Consider the following 12,660-nt stretch of genomic DNA (forward strand, 5'->3'; position numbering starts at 1 on the left):
ATAAAATTTTTTAAAATTATCACTGAGTAGAATTTTAAAACAATGAAATCTAAGGAAGTAGCCTGCATGTATGATCATCATTTGGTATTCCTCTAAACAGCTAGAGCCAACTTTCTAGGTTTATGTAGCATTTTATGGTAACTAAAATGAAAATAACAAAACTATTCATGTCCTTGTCTGGTTTTGTAGGTGATTACCGTAACAGATAGCTATAAAGAAAACTAAAAATTGACCTGACTGTATTACCTGACATCTAAGTCTTGAAATTTCAAATGAAATTTATCTTACTGTTTCATTAAAGACCGATGAAATTGATTCTACATAAAATTTTATTCCTCAGTGTCAGATGCAGTAATGTTGAAAGTACAAATATCTCAATTAAAAAAAGAATTCCATGTAGGAGATTTAAATTTGACAAGTAAAGGTAGCACTTAATACCCCGAATGTCAATGGAATTCATTTTTCTATCCTTTAGTAAATGTAATTAAGAAAAGCATGGCTTTAATTTTCAATAACTCCCCACATGTGTTACCATTTTTTAAAATTAAAAAATGGTATTTTTTATTTTATTCATACATTTTATTGATTTTTATCCTTCTTTGCCCCTGCTATTTGCTTCTAGTTGTGCATTTTCAGATAGATTTGGAAATTCTCCTTTGGGAATGCTCATTTTGAGTAGACACTTATTTACCAAGTATTCTTGTCACTAAGAATTTCAGCCCTCCTTAACTGTATTTAAATCATATTTTATACTTGCGTTAATATCACAGTTTGCATTTTGCGTCCATGCTGTGTATGAATCTCTAAATATAAAGCTTAATTGTTGTCTCTAACATCATTAATGTAGCTTACATTTCATTTTTATTCAGAGTACATGTTTGCATTCTAGTTTAAGAAAAATATCAGAAAAAACTGCTCACATCCTAGTGTAAATACATATTAATATATTCATCAAAAAAAAATACTTCTAAATACGAAGTTACCTGGTTAATTGTTGATTCTGAAGATTTGAATGTATCCAGTAAGCGGTAGTTAATGCAACCTGCAGGGTGGCATCTGGTGTTTTCCTTTCAATTTCTTAGTTTAGTTGTCAAAACTCTTTTAAGATAGAGGATTTTCTGAGCTTCCATCAGTAAAGTCTTGAATGTTCTAGAGCGAAAGAGAGGAAGAGGCCTTCATAATTAGAGATTACCTTCAAACACTGAGGGCTCAATGCTCTGCAGACAGTTTGAATTTCTGTCTGTCTCCTTTTAGGACTTCTGCTTTTATTTCCTGGTAAATGTGGGGGGCCAGGGTGGGTGAGAAGTCATCTTTTAAAGGCCATTTAAAATAATGAAGCTTTTTACTGAAACCTGCCATAAAGTTGATGCTTCATAACTTTGCATTCTCTTTGTTAGCTTCCATGGAAATGATAAGTCCAAGTTGAGATGAAAGTGTTGAGATCTGCCTCCAGGACAAGGTTGCAGGCTTGCTTTCTCAGATGATTTACCTGAAAACATGTTGTACTCAACATTGGGTGATATATGACCTTTTAACAAGTAATTAAGTTAACTAGAAATGTGTGCCTGTTAGGGATGCTAAGTTTTTTTGTTTTTTTCCTGGTTAATAATGTCATTATTATAAATCTGTGTTTTATCAACTCCTTTGTAGGCGAACAGTTTCCGCTTGTTATAAACTATCAGGTTCCAAAATTAAATTAGTAAAGAAACACAGTTGTATCCATTTGCCAGGGTTATTATATAAACTTGTCTTCAGTGCTTCTCTTGAATATGATTTGAATATAAACTAACTTTTTTTGGTTGTTGTTTATTTTTATCTAGCTTTGCCTATGGAGGAAAATATGTCCTTAAAGTAAGGCATCCTTGTATTGTTACTATGTCCAGTTTCTTAACTCTTAGAACAGAAGGGCAACGGAGACGGTAGGGTAAAATTGGAGGGTAAAGTTTTTTACCTTTATATCAGTATTGGCTGCATGCATGTACACACACACACATAAACATGCATGTTTTTAAACTGTAGTGCTCCCCTGTTACTAGTAGATCCACTTGGGTAGGTTCCTTTCCTATGAACATATATTTTGGTTATTTGTTCCAAGTTTTGAGTGTCTGCCTGTCTTTGTATATGTTAAGTATTTTCAACCATTGTTCTCAAAGTGCAGAGCAGTAGATCAGCCTCACAGGAAGCTTTTTTGAAATACACATTCTGGGTCCTAGACCAATCCCACTTATTCTGAAACTCTGGGAGTGGAGTCTGGCAATCAGTGTTTTCATGAACCTGCCAGATAATTCTCATGCATACTAAAGTTTGAGAACCACTGATTTCAGTTAACATGAGAATTTTCATGGCATTAAGAATTTGAAGTCAAGCTATAAATTTAGATCTATTAAACTGGTTTTCAGTTAAATAATAACCCCCATGTGTTGGTTGTCTAGAGGTGTCAGTTTGATATCACAACACCCTTGGAAAGTAGGTGTTCTTAAATTACTTTCCAATTTGACTACTGCAGTCAACAAATCTTACCTTTCTGATTTATTGGTTTGCTGGGATAAAATTACATTTTTTGAAAGTGCTTTTATGTTCTTTCTTTTTTAATTTTTTTAACGGTACATAGATCACAAAAAATATAAGAGGTTCTCACATACCGTACCCCGTAGCCCCCCACTCTTCCCACATCAACAACCTCTTTCATCATTGTGGCACATTTATTGCATTTGGTGGATACATTTTGGAGCATGGCTGCACTGCATCAATTATATTTACATTCTCCCCCAGTACATTCAGTAGGTTTTGGTAGGGTATATAATTTCCAGCATATGTTCTTTCAAAGAATACTTATAGCTAACATTTCATTTCTCGTACCGTCATGTATTAACTCATTTTATGATCTCAACTACTTTCTGAAGTACATACTGGTATTGTCCCCATTCTTTGGATGAGGAAAACTGTGGAGAGCAGTGAAGTAGTTTTCCAAGGACACCCTGTTAATAGGAGATCCATTCCAGCCCATGCTGCCTGACCCCAGAACCTGCAGTTGCAGCCCTTTGTACCTGGAGATCCCCTCATCCTCAGTTGTTTCTGCACCCCACCGCCCGCATCCCCCGCCACATTGGGGTGGTGGGGAAAGTGTGGCTGGCTGCTTTCCGTGGTTGCCCAGGAGTAAGAGGTGGATGCCATTAGTGGAATGGCTTAATTTCTTTCAATGAAATAGTCGTACTTGCCTCTATACCAAATTGCATATGCTAAAGTATATTTATGAAGTATTTCTAATTTCTTCAGAAGAAAGAAGGGTTTTGAAAGAAAATTGTGATTACTTTTTAACAACTCAGTATGCCATATTCAAGGAAAACTAATCCAAGGTACTTAAGACTGAGTAATTTATTGAGAATTTATTTTTCCAAATTCCTCATGGAGCATAAATGTGTTTGGGGAATAAAAGAATGGCATGACTTCCCGATGTAAATTAACTTACTTTTTGCCCTCATTTTCACTCACAGCCACACCTGTGTGTGGACCTTCTCTGACAACATTTTCTCATTGGAGGAATGGCTGGCTGTTACCCATTTATACAACTTGACCCTGGAAAGGGACAAAAATCTTTGAGAAGTGTCTCCCATTAAAAAATTATATCAAAATACAAATAGAGGTAGAGCAGGCTGTGCACTTTAGTTTTTCATTAGTTGTGATTAGTAAATCACAGCAACAAATGTAGTTTGTAATTGTAAAATTACAATTGGCAACAGAACTAGTTTTGGTTGATTTGGCTATTTTCTGTTTGAGATGGTTTAGAAAGAGGAACCAATATACCCCAGAATTTTTACTTGCAGGTGGTTTAATTGGCTTATTAATTTTACCAAGTCTACTAAAAGTCTGCTCATCTGAGAATATTTGCTTCAGCTACTACTCTGGATCCATAGGTTTATTCCCTGAAATGGTAAGACCCTGTGGTCCTTGTGGAACTGCCTTTGGGCAGAAGAAAGGAGATAAAATGAAGAGTTTTGATTAGCTCTAAGATTGTTTTAGTTCTAAACTTTGTTGATACTAAGTGTAGTTATTGTTACTTTAATGAAAGGTTTGATTAAGCATGTGTATGCTAAGGCCGTGCTTAATAATTATTCCATCAAGCGGGGTTTTACTGGTTAGAGGATAGAAATTGAGGCTAGATGTGTGCTTTCAAAGTAAGGAGTCTTTAAGACTATATCATTGGGTTATTTAGCAGAAATGAACTCTCTTGGGAAATCAAATTACTTGTCATTCCTGTTTTGAGTGTTTTTGCTTGAAAACAGAGTACTAGTATATAGTTAAAACCCTTGGCATCCATTTCCCTTGGATACATTGTGTTTTTTTGATAAAGGTATCATTTCAGCCCTGCTATAGAATGGAACAGCGGTTCTTAACCTTTTTCGTTCCGTGGACCCTTTTGCCAGTCAGGTGAAACCCACAGACCCCTTACTAAGTCCACAGTATGCTGTGTATTATTTGATATATCACACCTCACTAACATGTCCCCACAAGAATAATGTTTATTTGAATTTCAGTTCAAACTCATGGGCCCCTTGAAAAGAACCCCTGGACTAGACTGTATTGTAGGACTAAGATTTCCTATACAACTCTAATTAAAGGAGTCTCTTATTTTATTGATTTAAAGCTAAAGTATTCCAATTCAGGTATGGTTACTAGTGAGAAATTCTGTTTTCTCTTTCCTTTCATATAGTCTTATCCCTTCCTTCACACAAACACATGCATACCAGTTCTTTCACCCCAGCCCTGGAGTATTACTGATGTTTAACATTTATTTGATGTTAATTTATTATAAACAGAATCAAGTGATATATTGAGGCCCAGCTGAAAGAAATAATATGTGAATGCATATTTTAAGAGTTATTCATTATAATAGTTTAAAATAAGTATTTTATATAGATTCATTGTTTTAAAAGCAGATTTTTGCTACTTTTCCTGGAGATGAAATAGGATGCTGTGTGCAATTTATTTCATGAAGTATACAGTGTTTGCATATAAACGATTGAACATACAAAATTAAAAGGTGTTGGAGACATTTGAATTGCTGTAATTTTATCAGAAGAATAATTACATTACTTCATCTATTGTTTTTAATTAGTGTTTGGAAGAAAAAGAAGCACATTCAGAGTAGGATTCTTTTACCCTTTAAGAGGAACAGTAGTTTATTTTAAATTATATCATTTTTGCATTATTGCAGAAATATCAGAAAATATGAATAGATTAAAAGAAAAACACACAGCTCTCTAATGTCCCCACCATTATCGCATCTTTGTGAGCATGCACACATTATGGCAATATTTCTGATTACTTTCTTAAGATATTAAAGTTGCTTAGTGCAGAACTTAATTCAGTTAACTTCATTTCTCCTTTCTAAGGATATTTGAGTTGAGACAATATTTTAATAATTGTAGCACAAGCCTGCCTGAGTTTGTGGTGTGCATTCTCTTTATTCCTTGATTAATCAAATCTTTGTGGTAGATAATATCTGGGGGAAAAGGTAGTTCATCTGGAGAAGAGTTTCAGAACTTTGATTACTGGGGAGGTAACTAGAGCAACTAACGCGGAGCAGTGAGCTAGCATAAAAGTTATCACTAGGCTTGTACAGACTCTCCGGTTGATTTTTTTTTTTTTCTTCTCCTACTCAACAAATGTGTCCTTCAGGTAATAAACAATAGAGAAATTCCTTGGCACTGATCACAGATCATTAATATTACTTACAACCATTCATCTTGAGGATGGTTTAATACCTTCTTGAAAGAGTAGAAATCACTGGTACAGTTGGAAATATTTAGTACATTTTCTTAGATGGAATCTCTTTTACTACCAATTGCTATTTGAAGACTTGAACATTTTTTACATGTACCAGAAATTGATACAAACAAGTCTTTTAGGCCACTGAAAATCAGTAACTTTTTAAATGTTTCTGCCTTCTTTTCTTTAAAGACTAGTGTAGTGAGAACTATCATAATTCCCTTAAAAATAATAACTAAGAAACACTGTCTCGGGAAATGAACTTGGCCCAGTGGTTAGGGCATCTGTCTACCACCTGGGAGGTCCGTGGTTCAAACCCCGGGCCTCCTTGACCCGTGTGGAGCTGGCCCATGTGCAGTGCTGATGTGCACAAGGAGTGCCCTGCCAGGCAGGGGTGTCCCCCATGTAGGGGAACTACATGCGCAAGGAGTGCGCCCCGTAAGGAGAGCCGCCCATTGCGAAAGAAAGTGCAGCCTGCCCAGGAATGGCGCCACACACACGGAGAGCTAACACAAGAAGAAGAAGCAACAAAAAGAAACACAGATTCCCGGTGCCGCTGTTAAGGATAGAAGCTGTCACAGAAGAGCACATAGCTACTGGATACACAGAGCAGACATTGGGGGGGGAGGGGAGAATTAAATACATAAATAAATCTTAAAAAACAAAACAACACTGTCTCCACACGTCACTAGTGATTCTTTCTCAGCTAACTGTAGATTGTGTTTGTTGATTCTTATTAATTCCATCCCCTTTCTCTTAACTCATGACTTTGCTGTTGGCCCAACTTCCTGAGCATGTTAGGGGCCAAGCTTCTTCAAGTTGATTGCTTCTTCACTTGTAATTTTTTTCTGTAATTTAACCAATTTTTTTTTTTTTAATTCCCCTCCCCCGGTTGTCTGTTTTCTGTGTCTTGTTTCTTTGTCCGCTTCTGTTGTCAGCGGCAGGGGAAGTGTGGGCGGCGCCATTCCTCAGCAGGCTGCACTTTCTTTGGCGCTGGGCGGCTCTCCTTAGGGGCGCACTCCTTGCGCGTGGGGCTCCCCTTCGCAGGGGACACCTCTGTGTGGCAGGGCACTCCTTGTGCGCATCAGCACTGTGCACGGACCAGCTCCACACGGGTCAAGGAGGCCCGGGGTTTGAACCGCGGGCCTCCCATGTGGTAGACGGACACCCTAACCACTGGGCCAAAGTCCGTTTCCCGTAACCAATTTTCTTTTCCCCTATGGTTAAGTAGAAAGCTGTCCCTTTCTTCCTTTCCAAATTAATTCAGACAGGATTCCTTCCCCTCCTGTCTCCCTCATTTCAGCCTTAAAACAAGAATTAGACCTCAGCAATCCTGATAAAGCCTTCTCTCTCAAGACATTACCGTTTTCCTGCCTCGAGGACTAGTGAACGTGGGCTGCTTTCTCGCCTTTGCTGTTCTACCATTTGCTCTGTACCCCCTTGTTTCCTGCCTTCTGCCCCTGCCACTTAAAAGAAACTTTTCTTTTGAGGTTCACTGTAGTTTTTAAATTCACAAGTGAGAGGGCAACTTCATCCAGCGTTACTTCTCAACCCACATCTGGCACTGTTGGGCCCCACTGTTAAATGTCCCTTGATCTGACTTGAGAGGCACTCCATTGTCAGATCATCTTACTAATTATGGGCATTGCATATGCACCACTTGACTATTTGCTTATTCCCTTCACATACCAGCTCTCCTTGATCTCCTTCCCTAAAGAGAACACAGGGGTTTGTGCCCCTCCCAGGTCATGACATATTGCTCTCTGCATCAGTCCTCACTTCACACTGCCTACTAGACATGTGCAGTTCATTTCCACCTACCCCTCAGATTGCTCACATCCGAGAATGAATTCTTCAGCTTCCTGCCCACATAATGTGTTCTTTTTTATTTCTTTCTTTGCAACAGATATTCTCTAATGAGGCCAACTTGAAGTCCAATGAGAAGCACATCCGCTCAGCTGTCCAATCATTTCCCAACTTCCTTCAGAGACCTCTTGATTTTGCTTCTTATTTTTCACTTCCACTGCTCAGACCTAGTTTAGAAACTGCAAAATTTTTTAAAAAAATTTTTCTCCACTGCTTCTCTGCTCTCCCCTTCAGTTATTCCATCACTTAAATATCAGATTAAACTTCCTACAAAATTGTTTCTTAAAAACAAATCAATTTTATTGGTACATATTAATAAAGCATATGGTTTATCCCAAGTGTGCAATCAATAGTATTTGGTATAATCATATGTTGTGCATTTATCACTTCAATCATTAAAGCATTTCCATTATTTCAATAATAATAATAAAAAAACTGGTAAACAAACAAAATTCCTCACCTCTCAATCTCTCTGCTTCCCCTGCTGTACATAGCTGCTATTTCTGGCTATTCTTGCCCAATTATTTATTTGTTTATTAAGGAAACACTGGTTTTTTGTTCTTCATCCCTGCCCCATTATTTTAGCCAAGTGTTTATTACTTAACTTATTCATTTAGCATTTAGTGTATTCAACAAACACACAATGCCTGCTTGGTGCCGATTAAGGAGAACATAGACACCAATGAATCAAACAGTTTCCTCCCTCACAAAATTTACAGTCCAGTGGAAAAGATAGATATTAAACAGATAGTAGAAAGTAAGTGGACTACATCGTGATCAATGCTCCAGAGGCTCTTTTCCCATCCTGTTTCTTTTCTGGTGAAGACTTTGACCAAACTGGGGTGACAGCAAACGAAGAAGGTGCCAGGGTCTTGGAGAAAGGCTGAGTGATATGGTGCATGGTGGTCATGGTTGGGGCACATGCAAGAAAGATGTGGAAATCTAGAAATGTGAACTGAAGGTAGTGAGCATTGTGTATGGTGTGCTGTTAAACAGGTCATATACTTCATCTTAGTCTCACAGAACCCTTACAAGGAAGGTGGTGGTATCCCAATTTTCAGAGGAGAATCTGAGAGGCAAAGTATCCGGGATCCTTGAGTTGACGACTGACAGGCCCATGAGTGGACTGTTATGGTACATTTCCTCCCATCTGTGGGGCTGCAGTTGTCCCGTAAGCCTTGGTGAGTGCAGGGATCTTTCCAGGATGCCTTCTGTCACCATCCTGTTTTAACTTCTAGTTCTGTGACACTGAATCTGAGCACCATGAGGACAAGGGAAATTCCTCCTTGTATTTTTCTCAGGATTCCTAGCACATTGTCTTGCCCTGTGTAGATACTTGAGAAACAATTGTTGACTAGCATTGATAACATCTTTCTGTCATCCTCACAAAGAAGTGTTCATTAGAAACATTTATATATGCCTTACTGAAAACAATCACTGGATGCGTGATCAGCACTTGATTGAATTTTGTAGTTTTCTTAGTGTTTTTCTGTTCCCTTTATTGGATTTATACATACACATCCTAGCAGACCATGAGAGAAATGTATTAGTAATTCTGTGTAACAACAACAAAAATTAGAGATTGTCCAGTACCTCAAGTCATTCAGATGTGCAGTCGGATGTAGGAATCACTGGCTTTTGAAACATAACCCTTTGATTGAGTCTGTCTTGTCAGAACTTGTGGGGAAGGAGATTTGGGTATGAAGGCTGTTAAGTAAAGAATAGCTTCTGGTGGAAACATGCTCCTGAACGTTTTTGTTTTGTTTTGTTTTGTTTTAATTTTTAGGATGCAAATTTGAACATCTCTGAAATGTTAAAAAATTTTTATTTGTGGACTAGGTTGCATGTTAGGTTGGCAGACTATACAAAGGTATATTTCTGGTTGAGTATAATTAAGGAAGCAGTGCAATGGGAAGTGGTATCCAGAAAGCAAGTAAGTATGGGAGAGACAGACAGACCAACCAACAAAAAGAGGAAAGTGGCAGGACCTGAGAAAGGAAACAGGCTCTTATTTCATGAGCTTAGAAACAAAATGCAACTTTGAGAAGATCACACATGGGGAGTACTGCCAATCAAGCATCAAAATTCTCCAAGTCTGAAGGGTTTTGCCCTTTGTGCAGCCACTACTAATCATTAACACAATAGTTTTTTCCCTGGAAGGAATTCTTTTCCCATGTAAGCTCCTTAGCATAAGTTGTTGTTAGGGTAGTAACTGTCTAGCATGGGAGAAGATGTCCAAAGAATATGCAAAGGTGGTGTACTGAAGGATAGAGCTAGAAAATTACTAAGATGGAAGACTAGCATTTGAGAGAGAAATTTAGATACAAAATTTCAAAGCAAGGCTTAAAAAAGTTAATGCATACTGGACTAACTAAGTCTGGCTAAGCAAAATGAGTTCAGCAGTTTGTACATGTATTTTTTTATGCTCTGACTAAATAATTTCTTTTCCCATATTGGAGAAAATGGTGCTTGGATTCACTGTGTCTGTGGGACGAAGTAGGGGGGTGTAGAAGGAAGAGTGGTGATATCGGACTATGTTTGAGTTTCTCTTGAACTCACCCCTAATGATTCCTGCACTCTATTGTTTTGTCATTTTTAAAGAAATACAATTGTATTTCACACAGTCATGTTGGAAGCGAATGGAGTATATCTTAAAAAACTTAATTGAGGCTTCTAGTAAGAATTTGTGTTTTAAATATAAAACATCTAATATTGCTGCATATATAAAATGAAGCGTATTAAGACATAACAGTTACCTTAAGGGAGAAGTATGACTAGATAGTATGTTACTTGATACCATGTTAAGTTAAAAAAAAAAATTAAAAGATTTTCCAATAACCAAAACTTACTCAGTAGAGTACGCCCGTATCAAATGCTTCTATTAAGACTGCAGGTCAGCTGACGCTTTTACTTTAGCGAGTTCCAAACTGGAAAAACAAGGGTGTTGCCAATGAAGGTTGAGGTGAATTGAAAGGTAGGCAGAATGCTGCCACTGCAAGCCAGCATGGAGATGCCGTGGTCAGTGCATTTTGTGGAAGTGAAATGCAACTCCACCCCTGCCAACAAGGGTTTCAAAGTGCATTTTCTGTTTTCCAGGATGAATCTTCAAGTCATGAATGTAACCAGCGCACAATCCTTCTATATGGAGTTGGCAAAGAGCGTGATGAAGCGAGGCATCAGCTGAAGAAAATTACCAAAGATATCCTGAAAATTCTAAATAAGAAGAGCACCACAGAGACAGGGGGTAAAGATCCTTACTGCATTTGCTCCCATTTTGTTGTTGTTTGTCTTCCCTCTTGGAGCATAGTCTTTATCAAAGTGGCACATGCCACTGTTTCCAAGTGTTTCCTGTCCTGAATGACTGTGACACTGAAAAATGAATAAGCACTTAGGTGGCCATTGCAATTTTAAAGCCTTATTTCCATTTATAGTAATCTTTATATTAAAATAGCATATTCTACAGATTTATGTAGGTAATTTTTATTCCCTACTCTTGTTTTATACTACCCAAATTTTCTACTGTATTAATAAAGTATTAAAGAATGAGTTGGAAAGCCCTTAGTCTGAAAGAGGTCTGTTTCTCTCTGTCTTTATATAATTTTTCAAGCTTATAGATTGCTTTAGCTCTAGGGCACCCACATTTGCATGTTAATTGAAAATTATGACAGTGTAATTGCTGATCTTTTCTTACATTATTCAGAAGAATAACTAATAGATGATGGTGGTTACCTATATCATTAAATTTTTTTCAAATTATCTCAAGGAAAAAACAACAACTGGGTCTTTACTCTATTATGTCTTCTTTGTTTGGAATACTCCTCAATGCTTGTTACATAGTTTTGACAGTGAAGAGGTATGCCTTTATATTATGTTACCACATTGCAGAATTGAAAAGTTGTAATTATCTACTTCACATTTGCCTATTTACTCTTTTCAAGGTTTGTTTATTCCATTAGGCAATCAAGTGATTTAAAATATGATAGCATTATACTACCACCACTCACCACCACCACTTGCATTTATTTCTCTAGTATTCAAATAATATAAAGGAGAAAAAGTTTGGATATACCCTATGCAAACAACATTCTCCCTACACATGATATAAACCATCTCCAGGAAACCTACTGCTTTTCAATATAAAATAAATGATTTTATGAGCCTCTCCACAGGGGATCCAGTCCAGACTATAACAGGGTGAATTATTAGTGCTTATCTACACTAGCTCATTCCTAGACAAAAAAGTACATATATAAATATTGCACACAGCTTCTCTTTTCTCTCAAGAATTAAGAGTGCACATGTAGACGGTTTAGAAGGCAGCAGGGTTTTCAGCCTGAATATGGTATTCTCGGTGTCTGATGCCTGAGGTGCTAAGACCTTAGCACACAATGGGAAAGCTACCTTCGTATGATTTACTCCTTCCCATTGCCAGTTTAGGACTTTGTAACTAATTGACTGCGTTAAGGAGCAACCCAGCATTGTAGAAAGAGAAACGAAACCCTCTTATTGTTGGCCCGTCATCATTGAGCTTGAAAAAGAAAGTGCTTTTGTCTAAGAAAACTGTTGATCTGTTGTTTTGATGTTTTTCCTCTCTCAGAGAAAAGAGGAAATGGGTTGAATTTAGAAAGGCAGTCAAGTCCTACAACCAGCCTGCAAAGAATATTTGAAACTACTTTTTGTACATTTATAAATGGGATGGATTCTATCTCCTTTGTCCTTTCAGTAATATATATTTTGTCTAGATTACTGTTAGAAAGTCTTTCCAGATCCTGTGGCTTTCCTGACTTTGGAGTGCTGAGGTGGGTGGAAGGGGAGGGGAAGCATTGTGGTATCCTTTTCTGTTGTCTGCTTCCTTCCTTTACGTAGTTTTTAAGGCTAGACTGGAGCCCATCCAGTCTTTTTAACAGTCCCCTAAATAGGCAATTCTCACGTAGGAACTCTTGAAGGGAATATCATTGTCACTCCCTGCTGCTCTTTGAGATATCAGCAATTAGAAGTACCACTGCAGAGTGGTATCTTTAGAGG

General features: G+C 37.6%; 2 protein-coding genes across 18 annotated transcripts in view; one reads left to right on the forward strand and one right to left on the reverse strand.

The window, feature by feature from the left end:
- The window catches only part of MED12L (mediator complex subunit 12L), a 377,954-nt gene that overhangs the window by 277,611 nt on the left and 87,683 nt on the right, over positions 1-12,660 (forward strand). For all 12 annotated transcript variants that reach the window (XR_009185439.2, XR_011648585.1, XR_011648586.1 and 9 more), the window contains one exon: positions 10,732-10,879. Coding sequence is in view for 9 of the 12 variants with exons in the window: in XM_058295148.2 (XP_058151131.1) it covers positions 10,732-10,879 (148 nt within the window). In the remaining 3 variants the exon portion in view is untranslated. The remainder of the gene's footprint in view (positions 1-10,731; positions 10,880-12,660) is intronic.
- P2RY12 (purinergic receptor P2Y12) overlaps positions 1-12,660 on the reverse strand; it is a 48,797-nt gene that overhangs the window by 2,731 nt on the left and 33,406 nt on the right. For 3 of the 6 annotated variants that reach the window (XR_011648592.1, XR_011648589.1, XR_011648588.1), the window contains one exon: positions 984-1,149. The gene's annotated coding sequence lies outside the window, so the exon portion shown is untranslated. Of the gene's footprint in view, positions 1-983; positions 1,150-10,484; positions 11,005-12,660 lie in introns of those variants that run through there. The other 3 variants (XR_011648591.1, XR_011648590.1, XM_004465649.4) reach the window with 2 other exon arrangements.

Source organism: Dasypus novemcinctus, chromosome 4 (assembly GCF_030445035.2).
Source record: "Dasypus novemcinctus isolate mDasNov1 chromosome 4, mDasNov1.1.hap2, whole genome shotgun sequence".
NCBI lineage: Eukaryota > Metazoa > Chordata > Mammalia > Cingulata > Dasypodidae > Dasypus > Dasypus novemcinctus.